The sequence below is a fragment of the Camelus bactrianus genome, chromosome 10, assembly GCF_048773025.1.
Source record: "Camelus bactrianus isolate YW-2024 breed Bactrian camel chromosome 10, ASM4877302v1, whole genome shotgun sequence".
NCBI lineage: Eukaryota > Metazoa > Chordata > Mammalia > Artiodactyla > Camelidae > Camelus > Camelus bactrianus.
Genome location: NC_133548.1, coordinates 56,052,112 through 56,072,931, shown reverse-complemented (window position 1 = coordinate 56,072,931; position 20,820 = coordinate 56,052,112). Strand labels below are relative to the sequence as shown.

The 20,820-nt window shown below is 41.8% G+C and overlaps 1 protein-coding gene across 20 annotated transcripts in view; it reads left to right on the top strand.

Annotated features, from left to right (window-relative positions):
• The window catches only part of DLG2 (discs large MAGUK scaffold protein 2), a 1,731,178-nt gene that overhangs the window by 1,705,450 nt on the left and 4,908 nt on the right, over positions 1–20,820 (top strand). For 19 of the 20 annotated variants that reach the window (XM_045509092.2, XM_045509086.2, XM_074372765.1 and 16 more), the window contains 5 exons: positions 7,148–7,198; positions 8,150–8,251; positions 11,271–11,443; positions 13,578–13,687; positions 18,897–18,988. In XM_045509092.2, coding sequence (XP_045365048.1) covers positions 7,148–7,198; positions 8,150–8,251; positions 11,271–11,443; positions 13,578–13,687; positions 18,897–18,988 — 528 coding nt within the window. The other variant, XM_045509090.2, reaches the window with a different exon arrangement.

Below are 20,820 nucleotides of genomic sequence, written 5' to 3'. Positions count from 1 at the left end.
GTGGGCACATTCTTGCTAATAAATGATTCCAACCTCAGCTGGCTGTGACCTGGTGGTGCAATTCTCCCAGAGAAGGTGGGAGGAAAGTTCAGCCTGGTGGATTTTGACATTGTGTCCCTCAAAATAATTTAAACTTCTTGCAGAAAGGTTGAAAAGTCATCATGGTTTTATTTTTCTTCTCATTTTGCCTTTTCCTTTCTGTTCCTGGCTCCCCTTTACAAGAGAAATCTTGATAAATTATTGTGTTCCTTTTAAATCGAGCATGAACCTTGTATATCTCTTCTCTCCCTGATTAGTATTTTAAGGTAGATACTATGTTATATCTAACTTTATATTTTGATGGTTGGGAAGAGATGAAAAAGTTTCATCCTCTAATGTTGAAGGAACTCACTTTTTGTTTAAAAATGAACAAATCATGGATCAGAAAGCTTAACTGAAAAGGTAGGTAACTATTTAAAATTTATTTCTGGTTTTTGTTTGGTCATCTCAAGCCATTTGCTTAGAGTATAAAAATATTCACCGAATGCCAAGCACATCCTTTTTAACTGCTCTTGTGGTTTCTTACCACTTACTGGTTTTTGGTGACTAAAATAAGTACATATTACTGCTGGGATCCTTGCAATTTCTGTAATATTTATTTGTAGTCTTTAGTGAAATGGGTTACTCAAAGAGCATTTGCTGAGGATATTAGAAAATTGCAGGCCCAATACCTATGACCCTCTGCTACCAAAGCAGAAACTGATTGGAGAGTTTTTTGTGTCTTTAGGGGGTTTTGTTTGTTTGGTTTTTGCTTGAATATTGTACTAATTGAAAACTAGAATAGAAAGATAGACTAGCTTTTGTTTGTTTTTTGTTTTGGTTTTTCTCCATTACAGCATGGTACTTTCCAAAACCATGCCTTTTTTGAGGTGAAGTGTCAGATCCTGTTCTTGGAGTATGACAAATTCAATTTGAATCTTGAGAAAGGCTTTGGATAATCAGATTGGTGGAAAAATAGGGGGGAAAAAAACACTAAGAGGAAAGATGACAGATGGAGGAGGTAGGGGCCAGAGGAGGAAGTTGAAATACACCACAGAATGAAAGGAAAAAAATTGTGGTGAGATCCTTGATCAACCAAATAATATTAAAAACCCCTTATTTTCTTCCTCAACAGAGTGGCAAGTCCTATTGACCAAAAGAATAAAAGGGATCTTGTCCTCAACATGATCTCTAACATTTTTACATTCTTCCGACTCTTAAAATTATGATTATCCCAAATTGGGAAAATGTTTGCCTCCCCATCTTTCATTTGTTTTTAAAACAAAGAGACCTGGTTAAGAAGTGACCAAAGATTGTCTTCCTGATGCCTGAGATACCTGTAATTTAGTGTAAGGAAAAATATAACTCATTTGTTGGGTTTCATGGAGATCCATGGCACTAGTTTCTTTGATGTTCAGTTTTTGATTTTTAAGGGTTACACTTCCATTTGGTACACCCAGGTACAGAAAGGGAAAACATCTTAATCTTGTTCTTTCAATCCCTTTTATGGAAAGTACGTAAGAACTACCTTTTCCTTTGGAAATCCTTTTTAGAATATTTCAGAGGTCCTTCTCTTCTCCTTCAGAAATGGGAATGTTCTTCTCAGGATTATTAAGTTACAAAAATTACATCAAGGCCCTCAGCTGCTTGACAGGTTTTTGATTACAGTGCTCCAAGATGACATCCATAATTCTTTTCACTCTCAAATAGTAGGTACCTTTGAATGTTTGTTGAATGAATAACGGAAACATTGCAGGCAGCTTGAATTATCTATGAGAAGAGAGAAGAGTTGGAACTGGACTCTACAATATTCCTAGAGAAAATGTGAGGCCTGATCATCTCTACTGGTTTGAGTCTCATCTGAGGGAACAGAAAGTCAGCCACTCAGATTGCTTTCTTTACAAATGAAAGAAAGTAGAGCCTTAGTCATAGCTTAGAGGGAAAAAATGGTATTTCTTTCTCCAGGATGGCAATATGCAGAATTACAGAGGAATATGCATTAGTTCATTCAGCATCCACTATATGTCATGCTCTCTAACAGGCATCTTAAGACCCAAGATGAATCTCAACAAACTCTGGAACTCAGCACACATACAATGAGAGAGACAGAGAGCCACCCATTGGTGGCTGTTTCTAGAATAAGTCTGTCCCAAGAGTGGTAGGGCTTCAGAGATGATTTCAAAGAGGAAGGAGGCTTTGAGCTGAGCTTTGCGAAGATGAGGCACTGGCCAGCTCCATAAGTTGCCTTTCCAGTAAGGGCAGCAGCATGACAAAAGACACAGAGGCCTGGGACAGACCTGATTTCTAAAAAGTGCCATTTTGAAATCAAAGCAGATTGAAATTTGCTATTGAATTCCTGGCTTTTGCTATAATTATGACTAACTTTTATGTTTTGTGAATAGCAGTAGAAACAAATGCAAAAAAGGCCCTTTTTCACTCATGTCCAGGTTTAATTTTTTACTCTTAGAACCATTCCACGTGCATTTGGGGACAAATGGCTAAAAAAAAAAATGATCAGCAGTTAGAAACAAAAGCCCAGGCTCCTGTGTTTCACAGCTCCAGAGGGCACCATTCACACTGCATTCTGGAGTTACACATTGTGCCAGCCTTACCTGAAAGCCTCATATGTTTTCCGAGTTAGACACATACGAGTTTACCCAGACCTCTATTTCTAATAAATAGCTCAGACCTTTGCAGCACCATCTCAAGAATTACAGAATAATTTTCTCCTAATTTCAGCTATATGGGGTTCAAAGATGCTCAAAGTCCAGCTACACTGAGGTTCAGAGTGCGCTAGCTAAAGTGCAGTTTGTGGTTGTTTTGTATCCCTTTCATTTGCCCTTATATACGGAGGCAGTAAGGACCAAGTAGCTGTAATGAAGACCTTGCAAATCTCTACAAGCTGAAGACTTGCCTTCCTGAAAGCTCAGTAAAGCTTCTCATCTCATTATAGATATAGGGGAGCTGATGATTAGCCTTCTAACCCATTGGTGCTCCTCAGTTAAGTAGGATTTTTCAAAACAAGAATCTTGAATAAATGATCCAAGTGTAATTGAGGTACTGAAACAAGTAGACCTCAGACTTCCCCTCTGGAATCAGTCAAAATGGTGCCCATCTTCTCCATTCTCCACCCTTCTCAAGTGTAGCCCTTATATTTCCCTTAGTTCTTTAGCCTTTACAAAGCAGTTTTTATTATATCTGTTATTAGATAAATTAAAATACGAGACATACCTGATATTACTACCCCATTCCACAGTGAGGAAGCTGAGCTACAAAGAGCTACTTAGCTCACTGATATGATGGCAATGCAAGTCCAGCTGAGATATTTTAATTCTGAAACTCATGCGTTTTCACTCTTCCCTATAGTTTGTAATCCAAGTGTCCTCACATTTTATCCAGCACATTTCAAGCATTTCATACCACTTATCAAATTAATACAAGCAGCAACATTTATATAGTGTGACTCTGTACTAGGCCTGATTTTAAGGGCTCCATGCATAGTAAGTGCTTTCATCTTCTAAAGATCCTATGAAGACACTGAATCACTAATTCACTATGTGACCGTGAAGGAATCACCGAGCATCTTTGAACCTCAGTTCTCTCCTCTGTAAAGTGAGTAGCTTGAGTTAGAGCAGAGAGATGGGAAACTGATGTTAATCCAGATCGCACCTTGGGCCATCTGGTATTAGCTGCCTGAAGAACCATATTGAAATGTGTTGAGACCAAGTGAGGCTCAGCAGCAGTTCAGGCCGTGCTGGAAGCGTCATGCGTGTGGAGGGGGCCGCATCTCGTGCTGCAGGCTTTCCACCTCTGAACCATGGGAGCTCCAAGCCCTTTCTTAGCGCTAACCTTGGGTGGCTCGGGAACTAGGTCTAGTTTATTCTGCATACTTAGCCGATGCAGGCACTGAACGTTACATTTAGAACATTAGACGTCCTGCCACTGGTCTTCACTGCCCTCCTTTCTCTTTTCTAGTTTTGAAAAATTCCTACAGAACAACCACCTGTTTTTCCCTCTCAGGAGGGCCTGTTAGGTTCTTACTCCGATCCCCTCTCGTGGTGACTTGCCTCAGTGTAAAGGCGGCGTTTGGTGGAGAGGCCTCCAGTGGCCTCCGCGAAGACTCGGCAGGCCGCAGGCGGCCGCCCCCAGCGCCGCTCTCCCGCCTCCTGCCACACGGCTGCCAAAACAAGACCAAGTCATCATTTGTCCCCTTGTGTCAGCTGTTATTTCTAGGTGCCAACACCTCCTGGGTAAAAAAAACAGAGAAACTAGTAAGGATGACTATTTTATGGTGATGACACAACAGCATGTTAAAAAAGAGAGAGAGAGAGTTGGTGTTTGCAGATGGAGCCCCTTATGGCCTGTCAGTGAGCTGACCCGGGTTCAGCTCCTCCCTCTGCCACCCACCCTTTGCTCGTTTGTCAGTTCTGCCGCTGCGTCTCAGCCCCCACAGAGAGTCCTACATCTCTGGCGTTTTTGAGACAGTGCCATATACTCAGCAAGGAGTCCAAAAAGATGTGCTTTTAAATCTTGACTCCACTACTTACTCACTGAGGAAACAGGCCCCATCTTTGAGCCTCAGCTTCTTCATCTGTAAAGTGGAGATCATCAGAGCACCTGTCGCCAAGGAAATGGCTGTGAAAAACAGGAGGCGGCAGCCGTGAAAGCCTTCTGTTGCCTGTAAGGTGCTATACAGACGCAAATTAGCTTTCCTCCATTGCTGTGACTCTTTTCCCTCCCCTTCTTAGTCTCTTTCCCACTGCTCGTAGGGCTTTTTGTTCTTGAACGTGAAAGTGAAAATTGGTTTGAGGCGCTGGGTTCACAGCTATTACGTAATGCCAGCTGCCGTGGCACCTCTGCGGGCTTCCTCGCACAGTCCCTGGTTGTCACCAGGTCTTTAGAATCAGGATGGGCCTTGCCGTAGGGATGCCGTCACTGCTGTCTGCCAGTCTTACTGCTCTGAGCAAGAACCAGCGCCTCTTGTAGGTTAGAAAGTAATGCAAAAGGCAGTGGCTCAATGAAGAACTACGGAACTCCCTAACAAAGTTAATCAAAGCTGTGTTGCTTTCTCCTAGTTTCCTCAATCACAAGTTGTACATACTGGCACCAAATAATTTATTTAAGGTTTGCTTGTAGAATGTCCCATCAGCATGATTTGCAAGGCCTTTGGAAAGAGATTTCTGTGGGAACACGAGGTGTTACATTTATTTAGAGAAAGCCGCTCTTCCGGAAAGGAAAGCATATAGACAGAAACACAAAGTAGAGCCTATCTTTGGCTTCGCTGCTCATTCTGTCTCCTGCCACTAAAATCAGAATGCAGATTCACTGGCCTCTTTATGTTTAACACCAGGGACACAGTGGTAACTGTGGTCTGGGGTTCCCAGGCTAGAGATGAGGCCTAAGTATCCCCTGATGTTTAAACCCTCTGTTATCCCAGGGTCAGGATTCTCCTCTCACATGTTAATCATCCCATGGGGACTGCCCTGAAAGTTAGTCTGACCTTGCGGTGTCGGTCTGCCGTGCTTCGCTCTAAAGCTGTGCTTTTACCCCAGCCATTTTTATACTTAACTTCAGAATTCCTATGACCACTACATGTCTCAGGGTTTAGATGACAGGGGCTTAGCTATCAACTACCTTTATTATTTTTTGGCCCAGCCTCTATACATTTCAGTAGTTTCATTTATTAAAAGAGAGTCTTTTTTTTCCTGTATAAAAAAAAAAAAATCATGAATCTGATTCCTCACATACCAAACCCCTGCCCAGATGTGGGAAAATCCCCTGAACATTTCTGGAGCCTCCATAGTAGGTTCCACTCAGATGGAGCACCAATGCCCAGGCTCCATGGCTTTTGGAAGTAGCTCAGAAATAGCCTCGCAGTGCTTTTCGGAGCGTGGACCCCGCCTGTGGGTGACATAGGATGTGATATAGGCCTGAGGCCATTTCTCATGCTTGAAAAAGGCAAGACACTCCCCCCCGCCCAGGGAAGGCATCTGTACTGCACAGTTCTATCCGTAGAGTGCTTAATTTCCCAAAATCAGTTGTCATTGTCAAAACTGTTGGTCATACTAACTCCTTTTATGAAATTAACTCACCCTCCTGAGGCTGTGGCTGTTGGAGGAGGAGCATGTGACACTGACAGACTGTGAGTGTATTTTGGGGTGATGAGGAGAAAAAGCAACGAGACCCCTTGCCCTTTGGTTTGAGGAAGAACTACCTCCTATCACGCTCCTCTGTAGAAAAGCACAGAGGTGGGGAGGTGCTGCCCCACCAGGAGACCGTCGGCCCTGGGCCCAGAGCAAATGCAGGAGTAGAGCCTTCGAGGTTTGCAGCTGTAGACGGCTCATCTCATGCCTCGATCATCAGCTGGGCAAAATTGATGACTGAGAAAAACAACTGCCTAAAACCAATGTACTTTCCACAGTTGTGTGTTGACCTGAGGCTCCACGAATCAAGCTTATAGCAGGTGGCACTGGAGGGGCTGACCCTTCTGCTGCAGTGTCTGTCCTTCTCTTTCCAAAGTTTCAAGGCTAGTTTAGCAGCAGTTATAACTAGTGATTTAGGGTCTTCCTCAATTTTTTATCTTCTTCCTTGACCCAGCATTTTCTTGATGAATTAGCATTAGAGTAAAATCCTCAGCACCCTGGAGTGTGTGCTGAGGATGTTTTTTGTCTCATAAGTGAAATGAGCAGAACAATGTGCTTCTTTAGGGAATACAACGGAAGATGATAGAAAGGTCCAGAAGTTCTGGTAGTGTAGCAGCCAGCTATTGGCTGGACCCTCTCCTTGAACTCAGCAGGTTCCTTTTAAGTAGGAATGCTGGGGGGGAGGCCACAGTGCTCCGTTTCTCCATGTCAGACGGAAGGCCGTCTCTGAGGTCACCGCCCTGCAGAACTGCGGGCAGCCAGCCTCCAGCTTCTCCTCAGAGATCTGGCCATCGATCACCCGACACTGGAATAGTGTGGAACAGTTTTCTGAGGCTGAAGTGATTTGGGGAATGGTTCAAGGAGGGAGAGAGCAGGGAAGATTAACCTTGCACTGGGTCTATTTCTGGGGTTACAGAGCAGGGCTTGTAGCTGGGGTATATGACAGGTTGTTAGTCCACTGTAATTTTCCTTTCTTCTCTTCTCAGGAGGCCAAGAAGACTTCATTCTTTCTTATGAGCCTGTCACAAGGCAGGAAAGTAAGTTTCCCAGCGTACTCTGGTTCCTGCTTTCCAGGCCATAACAGGTGACACCATTACAGGAAGGCAAGAGTGAAGGAGTAAGGAAAGTAAACTCCTTAATACTCAGCAGGCCCCAGACCAAACGCCGCTCTCTCTTTGACCCCGTGACCAAGCAGACAACTTCCCTGCTGCGCACGGGCAGCGGCAGCTCCCAGGAGGATGGCACTGCCCTGCCGATGCGTGGTCCTTACTGGGAAGGACCACATGTGAACCACAAAGAGCCCCACCACCAGGATCCGTGGATAAAACCTCCCGGGAGGTGGACATCAGCTCAGGATTGAGAAGGGCTTTCCAGCAAGTCGTCTCCTGGGCTGCTCCAGAAGCCAGGGAGGAGTTTATACAGAGCCTAATGGCTACTGACAAGGGCATTGCCGAGAAAATTCAGGCATCAGAGGAGGCGTTTGTACCAAATGAACTTTAGAGTTCCTTCCAACCCCCTGATACAGAGGAATTGGGAAAATCCAAGCAGAGTATGGAGAGTATTTTGAGCTGAAGAAAAGAAATTATAAAAACATAAGGTGTCATTGCGGCTAATGATTACTTTTAAAAGTCATTGTCCCAACGATGGGCAAATAGCTACTTCGGAATCTTTTTTTCTCCCACTCAATTGACGAAATCCAGTAGTTTTGACATTGTGCAGGCATAACCGAAGACTAAGCAATGCTCCTTGGAATGTTTCTTCTCGTTAACAGACACTGCTTTTGCGGTTCCCTGTTAGTAAATTCCAGAAAGTAGGCCCAGCCAGGATACTGAGTGTTAAACGTCTGTTTCCCTGTGCAAGGCTGTATGGGCAGTTCATCCACCGAAGTAACGCCCTCGCAGTTCTTAGCGTTAGGCAGTTTTGCCTTAAGAATCACAGTGATTTCCAGGCTTTTCTCCTCATCTGCATCTTCCTCTCCGTCTCTGCAGTAAACTATACCCGGCCAGTGATTATCCTGGGCCCCATGAAAGATCGCATCAATGACGACTTGATATCTGAATTCCCTGACAAATTTGGCTCCTGTGTGCCTCGTGAGTATCATTTCTCTTTTCTCTGGAAAAAAAGCTCGGCTCCTTCTGAGATGATAAAATGTAATTCTGTTCCTCCAGTATTCTCTCCAGTGATTCAAATACCGTCAGTTACCTACTATCTGAGCATCTTATTTAATTTTCTCTGCCGAACACGTTTCATCTATGCTGCCATGTATTGTTCTCTATAGTGAGTATAATGAGGTTCTCCAAACTGACTGTGGTCCCGTAGAAGGCAGGGGTGAGTCCTTTGTAACTCCCATAGCATTTAAACTAGCATAGGATCATTGATAGGCATCAGTGTACTCTGACAGATGGGTTGAAATGCCACTGAAGCATCTTTTCCCATAGAATAATGTTACTGAACCAGGTTTGTTTGCCCAATGCACAGCAAGCCAAATGCCAGGATGCCGAGGTTTGCAACAGAGAAAGGATTCATTCACAAGGTGGCCAAGTGAGGAGATGGGAGAATGAATCCCAAATTCACCTCCCCGAAGGCGAGGGGCTAGGAATATTTATGGGATAAAGGCGCAGGGTGATCTGAGGTGTGGGAAGCGTGGGGAAGGGTGATTGGAAATAAGGAAAAAATGAGATAATTGTCTTTCTGTACAGGAGCAAGAAAACTACAGGCTTCTTCATGGGATGCATGTTCAGAAAATGGCAGCCTAGCATGTTCTGAGGGTGGAATTTTTGGCCCTCTGGTGTCAAAAGATCACCAAGTGGACACTGGCACATACATGCCCAGTTGGAGGGTCAGTGGTCTTAGCCAGTCTCAGCCAGCTCAAGGTCGAACTGGACACAGCTGACTCCGAATTCCTGAAAAACAGTTCAGCCAAACACCTTATCGTTTAGGCCACGTGACGCTTGGAGAACGTGTGATTGTTTTTTTTGTAGCAACAATTTGAGCAAGCTTGATCAGTGAGGTCATGTTGCAGGTTTAATGGATCTAACTGATGATCACCCTGGGTTACCATAAGAGCGATCAGAAACAAAGCCATGTATTAAAATCATCTCAGGATGACATAGGGCCATGTGTCAATCCAAAACAAAATAGCCTGTCCCGAGGGGCTTAACAGTCTCGGACGTTGTGGGGGATGAAGACCGAGATCAGAAGGATGTAACATTTTCATCTGCCCTCTAGGCCACTGCAGATTTTAACCTGCTTTCTTGTCACTGTGGCCAATCATCAGGTCTCCTGGTCCCTCTGATACACCCAGGGCCTCCCGCCCTGTGAGGTTCTGTCTGCCCCACTCCCCACTCGCCCACTTCCGTCTCCACTCCCACTGTGACACACAAAAATGCTTTGATGCTTCCTGTGCATGAAGGCAAACCCACCAGGAAATTTTCATTTATTAGATCACTGAGCTCTTAAATCTGATCTCAATAACTATTTCTTTCTCATTCTGCATTTTTCAAGCTTTATGCTCTGAAGTGTCTCTTACATTTCAGGACTGCAGATGTCACCAGGCACACAGAAAAATAACAAGAATTGCACATGTGCAAGCACATGGGCAGGAGGAAATTAGGACTATTGCGTTATTTCGTGAAACTGTCCCCAGCAAGGGTTCTGGGAAGAGATCTTGCCACAGAATATATCCTGAGAGAGACTCCAGATAGAAACCATCAAGGCAAACCCTACTCCATTCATAGCAGCTCCAAGCTTATTCCTCCACTTTTGAAAGAAAAGGAAAAAAAAAATCCTTAAGCACCATTTTCACTTCCCCTCCACCTTACACACACTCCTCTTTCTCTTTTTATAATTAATAGCACTGTTTAATGAAAAGCAATACATGCTCATTGCACAAAACTTGGAAAATGCTAAAAAGAAAGTTAAACAAGCAGACAAAAAATACACAGAATCCCACACAGTACCCAGAGATAACATCACTGTTAATATTTTCATAGATTTCCACTTGTACTTTCTTTCTATGCATGCATTTTCTCCTGTGATTGGGCACATATTAAATACATACAATTTTTTGTTTAGTATTATTTAACATGTTATAAAATATTTGAAATTATTATCTCATATTCATTCCTCATTTATGAGTATTTTGGTTCTTCTCTACCTTTCACTATTGTGAATTATACAATTAGAATACAATTATAATTATTTATCATTTATAAATTAATATAATAAGCAAATTTAAGGATAAAAATTCATCTGAAGTTTTGATAATTTTTAAGATAGATTTCTAGAAAGAATACCTGAGTCAAAGATTGAAAATATTTTAACTTTTGTTGTTTATAATGATAAATTGTTTTCCCTCCTCTTCTTACCAAGAAGTTTAGTCACCCCTAACTATGGTCAGAGTTGACGACTTTTAGTCCCACCTTCACTGTGATGGTCTCATTTTACATCTTTTGAAATCCCTGAATATATTTATACTGTATATCCATTTTTTTTTCACATAAGACTTTTTTTTTTTTTTACTTATTTGCTTATCCTGTAGTCTTTTATTGTGTGCTAGACATTGTGATGTGACATTATTGAGCATCTGGATTTTGTTATCTTCCTTTATAGAATATTAAGTTTCTGTTTTGGTAGGTGGTAATATACTAACAGATCAGCTTCTTCCAGTTGTGAGTTGGTTTTAGACTTTGTAAAGGTGGGTCTAGAGTAACTTAGGTGTAACCTCCTAAAATGTGGGCTTTCCAGGGCCTCAAACAAATGTGCAGCCTGGCACACTTCAGAATCTCCTCACACTATATGACCTCTAGACTCTCCATTTGGAAATGGAAGTAGAGTGAATGCAGAGTCCCCTCATGTGTTTCTCTTCTCTCAACGATCACAGGCCTGCACTGCATGTCATCTGATACCTGAAAATAGCTGTTTCATGTATTTTGTCTAGTTTTATAGTTGCTTACAGTGGGAGGCTAAGACTGGTACCTGCTACTATGTCATGGTACTTCATGTTACATATTTTTATATATCTATGTTAGGCTGTGTAAAAAATGTAGGTGTAAAGGAAGTCTATGAGGATAAAGTGACCTTATTTTCATCCTTTGTCATTCTGTAAAGATACTACGAGGCCAAAGCGTGACTACGAGGTGGATGGCAGAGACTATCACTTTGTCATTTCCAGAGAACAAATGGAGAAAGATATCCAAGAGCACAAATTTATAGAAGCCGGCCAGTACAATGACAACTTATATGGAACCAGTGTGCAATCCGTGAGATTTGTAGCAGAAAGGGTATGTTCCCCAATCATCTTACATCTCCCCCTGGAGAAGGTTCCCTGGGTGGCAAACTGCATTTTTTTTTCATTACTCTTTCCTGATTTCAGCTGTAAATTTTGATTAAATATTCCTTATAAGACCTCTAAGCAGAGAATCACTTTAGAGCAAGGTCATTAATCTTTGTTCTAATCGCGGTAAAGTATGCTGACTGACCTGGGATGGGGCCAGGAAGAGGGAGAGGGGCTTATAAACCTAAAGGCAATTAACAGCTTGAAGTGTATGGAGATTCACTTTGTCCAGGACTCAGTTATCTTTGGCACAAAATTGAATTTATTTAAAAAACGTTGTCACTCTGGGTTGTTTAGTTGAGGATCCTCAATTCTTTTCATTAGCAGGAGTGAACGTTTTATTCCCCTGAAAACTTGCAGTCCTCATGGTGAGAGGCAGACAGATACGGAGGCCTGCCTAGCCTGTTGCCAGCACACAGTCTAACTTAGGGGAGGTTTAGATGCTGCGATTCCCCTCCTACTGATAATTTCAAGGGCATGGAAATGAGAAAGTTGTTCAAGAGAGAATAGGATATGAGGGCACTTGCATGTGGCTTTAAGATCTGCCTAAAGAGAGATCCTAATCTCTTGTGAACACAGAGGACCAATTTCATAGAAGGAAAAATAAAAAGGAGTTAAGAGCCAATCATGTTTGTTATGTAAGTGATATTTGTTGGGTTGATTTAATACAGCATTGCCCCCCTTTTCGATATACTGGTTTAAAAAACTGAACAAGAAATTTTAATGTCTATCTCAGAATATAGCATCTCTTTTCCTCTCTCTCGCTGGAAAGTTAGCTTCCTTAGCTATTTCATACTGTTTCCAATCAGCTTCCTGGAAAATTGCATCTGTTCTCCTCTGTGAACACAGAGACCCAACTTTGTTGACTTGAAATGTTCTGGCCAGTGAATAATCAAACTGCATTTTGACATTTTATGTAACTGCTGCATTTCACAGATAGCAAACTTGGAATTTATCCCTTGAGGGATAAAGGCTTGGGCCATTTTAGTGTGTTTCTCCTGTAAAAGCTCAAGTACTCACTGGACTCTTTTCATTTTCATGTGGATATTATGGATGAGCTTTTATCCCTTTTTATTGATTTAGGGCAGTTTCTATCTGCATAGTATGCTTTTTCTTTTCTCGGATAAAGTTTTCTGAGCCTCAGAGTAATGAAGCCATTTCTCTCCAGGAGGTAGAATATGATGTGTGGCAAATGTGCCTACTTTTCCAGAAACACTTTATAGAGCAAACTCTTTGCTCTGAGCACTCATTGCAGTGGAAGCCAAGTTAAATGAGGTGTGCTATAATGTAATAAGGTTTTTATTTGTTAACAAACAAATTTACATACACTATGCAAGCCTCTCTCTCAGCATTTAAGATAAACTATTTAAGGTAACTCTCAGGTGTCTGTCCTTGCTCTTCATACTAAGCTGAGCATATCGAAGGCGGATACAGATAAACAGCCAGCAGATGTTTATGGAATAATTCTAAATGCACATGATCACCATTCTTCCAGATTTGACATTGGTCAGGATGAGACAATGAGGTATCTGTCTATTTATCACAACCAACAATTCTGTCAGTGCTCAAGACTTGGGTTTGAGTTCTCCTAGCACCGAGACTTTGGGCAAGTTAGCCTTAATCTTCTCTTCTGTAAAATTCGGTTGATAATACGTGTCTCATGGGTATGGAATTTCTTCTCTGACAATTTCGGAATTCCTTTGTGACAATTGTTTTCAGAGACAGCTCGTGAGAGTTTCATGAGCATGGAATCAGTCATACTACATCTGGCAACATAGCTTCCTTGTGCAAAGCATCAGGTATTTATTTAAGGAAAGAAAGTTAACTGAGATAACACAAATGAAGTGTCTATGCGCGTGGCAGGCACTTTGTAAAGGACTCATAAACATGAGTTATTGCAAGCATTCAGTGATAACCCTGTGTATCAACTTCTATTACGCTTTGCAAAGATTCTTTTTCAACATTTAGAAATCCGGTATCTTTTACCTTCCTGTGAAATATACTTAAACTTTTTTTTCTTTTGGTTGGATCCTGATCATTCTTTCTGGATTAACTCCATATTTTCCTTCTCTTTCTTCCAGGGCAAACACTGTATACTTGACGTATCAGGAAATGCCATCAAGCGGTTACAAGTAGCCCAGCTGTATCCCATTGCCATCTTCATTAAACCCAAGTCTCTGGAACCTCTGATGTAAGTGGAGGGCACATCACCAGCCCTGTTCCATACGACACAGCAAATTGTTAGCAGCTCTTTGTCATAAGTGCTTACAAATGGGAACTGCCGTGGATGATATTTTTTTAAGTATTCCCTTTTTTAATGATATTTTAAGTTCTTTTGAACCACTAGAGACATGTCAGGAATTTCTTGAAATGTCTTCACTAATGTTTCTTGATTTTTGTTTTCATCTCACAAGTCGTTTGAGTGTGTGTGTGATTTTTTTAATTTTGTCTTGTTTGGAAGGTAGATTGGTTTGTTTCTGTTCGGTTTTGCTTTGTTTTCCAAATGATAGGAAGCAATCATCTTTAAATTGTCTCTTCTGAGATTAATTCCATCAGTAAATCTTTTTAAATCTGTGGGTTTTCTTAGCGGGAGCAGACAATATTATAGACTGTTTCCTTTGGCATTTCATGTTGGTCTAGCATAGAATTCTTATGTTCCTTAATTAAAACCTCATGTATTTAGATCACTATCCTTAATAGGGAATTTCCTTAGTGGCCTAGCAGTAAAGTATCTACAATCTTTTTTTTTTTTTTTTACAATTCTTTTTTAAACACATGCTTTCTTTTTTTCTTGAAAAAAAAATTTCTGGAGGGAGATAATTAGATTTTATTTATTTATTTTAGCAGAGGTACTGGGAATGAAGCCAGGACCCTGTGCATGCTAAGCATGGCACTCTACCACTGAACTATACCCTCTCCCCAAATAATTTTATTTTACTTTCTTATATATTTATTTATTTATTTAAATGGAGGTACTGGGGCTTGAACCCAGGACCTCATGCATGCTAAGCATATACTCTACCACTGAGCTATAGCTCCAGCCCCTTCTATAACCTTAACAATAGCTCCAGACCTGTGCACATTTATGAACAAGGGGAAGATGCATGACTTGGATTTTTTTGTTTTTTATTTTTGAGAGGACTTTTAAAAATATCTTCCTTCAGAAATAAGTAAACAAATTGGACAGATCCTCATTCAGGATCTGGATATAAAGTAACATTTTTTGTGGCAGTCTGATAGAAATTGGTGGCATTGTTTTATAGACAATTTCCAGTGAGGCTGCAGTAGCCAGAAAGGAAGTAGAGCAAAACAGGCTGAGAGCAGGGACCTGAGAATCGGTCCGGCTGGGCGTGGTTGCTTCCCTCGCAGGTGCTCAGTCAGGTGAACGCAGGCAATTTGTTTGACCTCTGTAAGATTTAGTTCCTCACCTCTAACTAGGCACGTTGATAATGCAGACCTCGCAGAGCTGCTGTAAAGGGTAAACAAGGTCTTGAATGTAAAGTTCTCCGTGCGGTCTTTGGCATATAGTCAGCAGTCACTAAATGGTAGGTGTGATTACTATGAAGGATTTCAAGTTACTTTATTATAAAAGGAACAAAACTATTTTATCATTACAAAACATCTCAACAGTACCTCTTCCAAGACGCCACACGAGAGAGAACACATGTGTCCGTTGTGAGAGCTTTGCTCGAATATGCCTCCATTTGGGGTTTAAGACATTGGAGCTTTTGTCAGGGTTTGGAAGTGAACTACAAAGGGCTGGAAAACGGTGTCTCTGGAAAGACCAGAGAAAATGAAATCCCTTCATCCCAGAAGTGAAAGCAGTTCCTTGTAGAGAATATCGACCAACTGGTCGACGCCTTCTCGGGGAGAAAGACGCTGCAGTAGCTGGGATTGCAGGGGAAGGGCATGAGGTTAAAGACAAAGTCGATCTCTGGGGAAACTGCCAGAGGCGTATCTTAAAAGCAGAATATACTCCCGTAAATAAAAGATGGACAAAGGTTCTTACCAGGATGAAGAAATAAAATCAAAGGTCACGCTTAGTACCTTCCGCCCTGATTTTAGGTATTAAATTATATCAAAAAGAGCTTTGCCTGTAGCCAGCACATGGAAGAATATGTGTTGATGATAAAATAATAGTTTTTAATAGTATTGTCCCTGATAGCACGTATTAAATTCCTCTTCATGTAGGCTACTGTCGGGCATTGAGCAAAGTGAATTTCATTACATAAAAGTAACTTACACTCTGTGAGGAGCCTCATAAATGTTATTAGTAATGCTCACATTAATAAGAAGAATAGAAAAATGTCCCTCACCTCCTGGGAACAGCATCTTAAAAGCCCATTTCAGAAAAGGAAAAATAAGTTTTCACACCATAAACACGCAACGCGGTAAGCGGCTTCCCGGGGAAGGGAGGCCCGCAGGAGAAACAGCAGCTGCGCGTGTGGTTCAGTGCGATGTTAGGGGACATTCCCATCTGGCGCTCAGTAGGAGAAGATCTACTTCCTTGTACAACGATGAGATGACTTATTTAGTTTTGCCTGAGGGCCCTGTCACAGCCACTTATCACCAAGGGAAATTAAGCACGCTGGAGGCGGGATCCCACAGTGAGACGGTGAGTCTGGCTTGGTTTGCTGCCACTGTCTTCGTGGGCCTCGAGTGCAGGGATGGCGACACTCAAACCAAAGCGATCTTCTTAGGAAATGCCGCGTGATTACTTTCCAGTTCACTCTTTTCTGAGGGGTTGACTGCAGAAGCCAAGCTAGCATGAATTGTCCATTCCCCACGGAGGGGTGAATGCTAGGTCAGCTGAACAAAAGCTTGGCAGCTGTCACATTTAGGTGCGGATACATCATCGCACACGTTATTCTCAAGTGCACCATCCACATCAAACCACAGTGCTTATTAGCACATACAAAGCTGACTCTTCAGAGTGAAAAATCCAGGGTGTGTGTGAAGGAGACTTATTTCGTGCTGGGCTGCCATGTGCCTTCTGTTCCCCACCCTCACCCCATGGCAGTGAGAAGCTTTCCTGTGTCTGTGGACACCGCTGCCCCAATCTGCTCTTACCTTCTCACTCCTGTGGTGGCCCCTGTTTACTTCTGTCTTCAGCTGTATCATAATTATGTTTATTTGTCTATCTCTCCACTCATTTGCTCTTTCACTTATTCATTCAACAAACAAATGTTGAGTCAGTTCCATGCCATATGTTCATGAACAAGCCATGATCTCCGCCCTCAAAGAACACTCAGGTTGGGCAGGGAGACAAACAAGTTCATGTCTTAGAGGATAAAAACCTGAATTCACTCATTGCTACAATAAATGCAAAGGGGATTCAGAGAAGACAGACCAGCATGGACCAAGGAAGTCAAAAAAGATCCAGAACTACATGGTTTCATGACCTCTGGAGCAGAACATTGTCTTCTGGGAGAAGTATTCCTTGGTTTAGCCCAGTGACAGCCACTCAGAGCTTCTAGGGCTCAAGCTGTTTGAGAAGAGAATTATAGATGCCATCCCTCAGACAAGATGAAGTTATTTCAACAACAAGACGTCAGGCAGTTCCCACTTCTGTGTGTTGCATCCCTCAACATCAAGTCCAGAATCATGTGAATATCTGATCCAGTTTCATTTTGTTTTCTCCTAAATAAGGAGCTCTTCTGATAGAAAGTCTCAGTATAAGGGAAAATTTGTTTCACTAAAAATCAGTTTTAAAAAAACAAAAACTTTGAGTTCTTACATCCAATTCACTCTTTTACCTTAGGCAAGTCCCTTTCCTACTTCAGGCCTCAGTCACCTGCTCTGAAAAAGGAACTGACTGAAGACTGCATGCTCCAGACCCACGTCTCTGGCTCCCTAAAGTGCCAGGCAAAGGCGTCAGTGCCTTCAGAAGTCTACCTGCACTTGTGATGCATCCCGACGGACCAACCAAAATGTCTTTGCTCTTGGCTGAACTGTCATCAGCCCAGTGCAGTCACGCTGGTATTCTTATGATGATCAGAGGCAGTGGTTGTCAGTCTTTGATTAATAAAATGACTTTGATTAAGTAAAAGTGAGACGATAAAAGAATTCTTATTTAATAAGTGCAGTGTATTTGGTTGGCAAGTAACACCCAGGGGACACAGGAGGATAACATTGCCGCTGGCTGGGAATCAGCAGATTAAGGTATTCCCCGTTTCCCTCCACCTTGACTTGTCCTTGAGACTAGGTTGGATTTAAATAATCTTACAGTGATTAAGTAGCCCTTATGTACAGTTAATGATACACCGATTGACAGACTAACAGAAAGGATAGAGAGTCCCAAGCATAATTCCTTTACAGCCCATTCTCCTATCAGAACAAAAATAGACATAGGAGATTCCTTCTTGGCACACTTCTCTCTCCTGGCTCACTATTTGATGTGACTTGCTTAGGGTCTCTTTGAAAATATTTGGGTCCCAGTGCTTTTGATTATTCCATTCTCTCTGTGTCCTTAATTCAAGTCATCTTCAGCAGCTCCTTGAAATTCCCTTTGATTATAAAAACAGAGAAAGTTCAGGGCTCTTGTTGCTGTAGACATGCCCCACCGAGGGGAGGGCAGGAGTTGAGCAGTGCGAGCTACAGAATGCTTTTTCGGGCTGAAAGATACATGCACCAGAGGGACCTGTCATATTGTCTGTAACTCTTTGGAAGTGCGATCTCTTTTTCTCCACGCCACATGTCTCCTGCTCACATTAAAGATGATCAGCAGCCCTTGGGGAGGACGGAAGAGTTGAGACATCAAAGCCTTCTGTGAGATCGGGACCCGAGAGCAGTCAAGCCTTGTCCTCTTAGGTGTAATGAGCTCCAAAATGCTGTGATGTATCTTCCCTTTTCTCCATCTCCTCTCCTCCCTCCAACCACCCTTGGAAGTTTGTGTCCAATTCTGTGTCCCAAATTTAAGAGAGGTCGAGATCAGCTAGAACAAAGGCTAAGGAAGGGTGGCCAGGAAAGTTAGGATTTAGAAATTATATCCAGTGGAGAGAATAGGTGAAGGATGCAGGACAGTTTTTTTCTGGAAGAGTGGAAGGGACCCATCAGCTCTTGACTTCAAGACCCAAGGGCCTGTCATGGAGGAAGTTTAGTCCTACTCTGCAGGGCTGCGGAGGACAGAACAAGGATCAGTGACTGGAAATCAGAAAGAGACAGATTCCGCTTCAGTCTAGTGTGGGACCAAGAGACTGCCCTCCGAGAGGGTGAGCCCTCTGGGAAGGAGTCCTTGTGGCTGAAGTCATTCCAGCACAGAGGCGTCCCGATGAGGACGAGGAAGCTGCTGCTCAGACTTACACTAGGGTTCCTGCAGGACTCCTTCTGCCATGCATTGTAATTTTTCAAGACTTGGTATGTTCCCCGCGTGTTCTAATACCAAACCCTCATTTTCCCAGGGAGATGAATAAGCGTCTAACGGAGGAACAAGCCAAGAAAACCTATGATCGTGCAATTAAGCTAGAACAAGAATTTGGAGAATATTTTACGGGTAAGTTCATTTATATTTGTACTGTCAGAAAGGAGATAAATTGTCTGACTTGGCACAGAGAGGGCTCTGGGCCTGGTGCACCTGGGCCCTAAAACCTTCCTGCTGAAAATCCCTTACTTCCATCTGTTTTTCCACTTTGATCCAAAACTCTGGGTTCTTTCTTTTGAATTTGTTTCCAGGTTCCCACTGGTCCTACCCAAAAGCATGAATGACAGAAGCCCCTGAGCTACCTCCTGCTATTAAGGGGATTTTAAACATTGATACCTCATTAAACTCTCTCCCTGATATCATCAGAAAACTTTAAAAAGAAACCTTGAGGGCTCAAAATGTGCATCGTCCCCTGCAGTTACTCTTGAGAAGCAATCCCAGGGCCTCCATTCTCTGCTTCAGGCACCTGTGAGTCTGTTCCCTATTTAGCAGCCCTTGAAGGAGGTGCTTGAACCACTTCCTGTGTTTCAGTTCATTTCATGTCAAGTCTCAATGCAAAACTTTTTTTTTTCTTTTTAAATATTTCCTTGGAAACATGATTTGGGGGGATATTTTGCCCTGGGTATCATGGGTTCTCTATTCTTCCATGCTTTTGTGAAACACTGATCAAATCCAAAGAGTAATCCAGCTTTGTGGAATTTGCCTGGCAACAGGGGGTTTAAGAACAAAAACTTTTCTCCTGAGTTACCTTATATGAAGCTGGGTGTTTTCTTTTTCTTTTTTTTTTTTTTTTTATCTCATTCAGAATATGAAAATGCCAGTGGCTTAGCAGTTTGCACATATGTTGAATCGAGGAAATCTTAAGTAAAATTTCTATCAATAACAAAGATAAGAGTTATGTTTCATCCTAAAAGAACGTCTAGGATGGAACATTAAGTCAAAACAATGCACATCTTGACCAGTGCTTTAGATTCAGGAATAAAATATAGAAACCATACATTCTGAGGATTGTTTCTAAGTCCTACTGTCATACGACAGCACTGAGGTGTTTGGGAGATCTAGCTACAAGATAGCTTTTGTTCAAGGGAGATAATAACGTATACTTAAATCTACCCTTAAGTAATTTGGTGTTTTAAGTAATACACAGTTTTTTTTTGTTTCCTCCCATTTATGTTTTTTACAAGTAGTTGCCATAAAGTATTCTCACTATTCACAGCCCTGTATGGTAAAATCTCAATTTACCAGATTATTTGGAGAGTGAATGGGGTTTCCTATTGAAGGTTTTGGGGGTTGAGGAGGTTAACTAAAGTTTCTTCTAAAATCTTTATTACTTTTTCTGTGTTTAAAATATTTGAATTTCTTAATGAAAAAGAATATGACACAGAGAAAAAAATGTGACAGTGAGTGTCTATATGTCCATGAATGACTGAAAAATTGTGCTGAACACTGGAATTTGACACAACATTGTAAAATGATTATAAATAAATAAAAAATGTTAAAAAAAAGAAAAAATATGAAAATGAATATAAGTATATGTATGTATGACTGGGACATTATGCTGTACACCAGAAATTGACACATTGTAACTGACTATACTTCAGTTAAAAATATATCTATATATTCAAAGGGAACTTTGAAAAAAAATTTGAATTTCTACCCCTGACAAAATAAATTCAGTACAGAGAATGTAAGTCCAACCTTCCTTATGGAAAGCTCCAGAGAGCTCTCAATCTGAAAATTGATCATTGCCTAGCTCAGTGCCTGGCCCAGAGTTGACACCCACAAAATTTAAATAAATGAATGATTTGTTATCCAGAACTACAGAAAGACTTGTAGAAAGTAGAAAGACTATGGTGCATTTATTACCGTTCTAGGTCATGCGATGAAAGCATGTTTTTAATCAT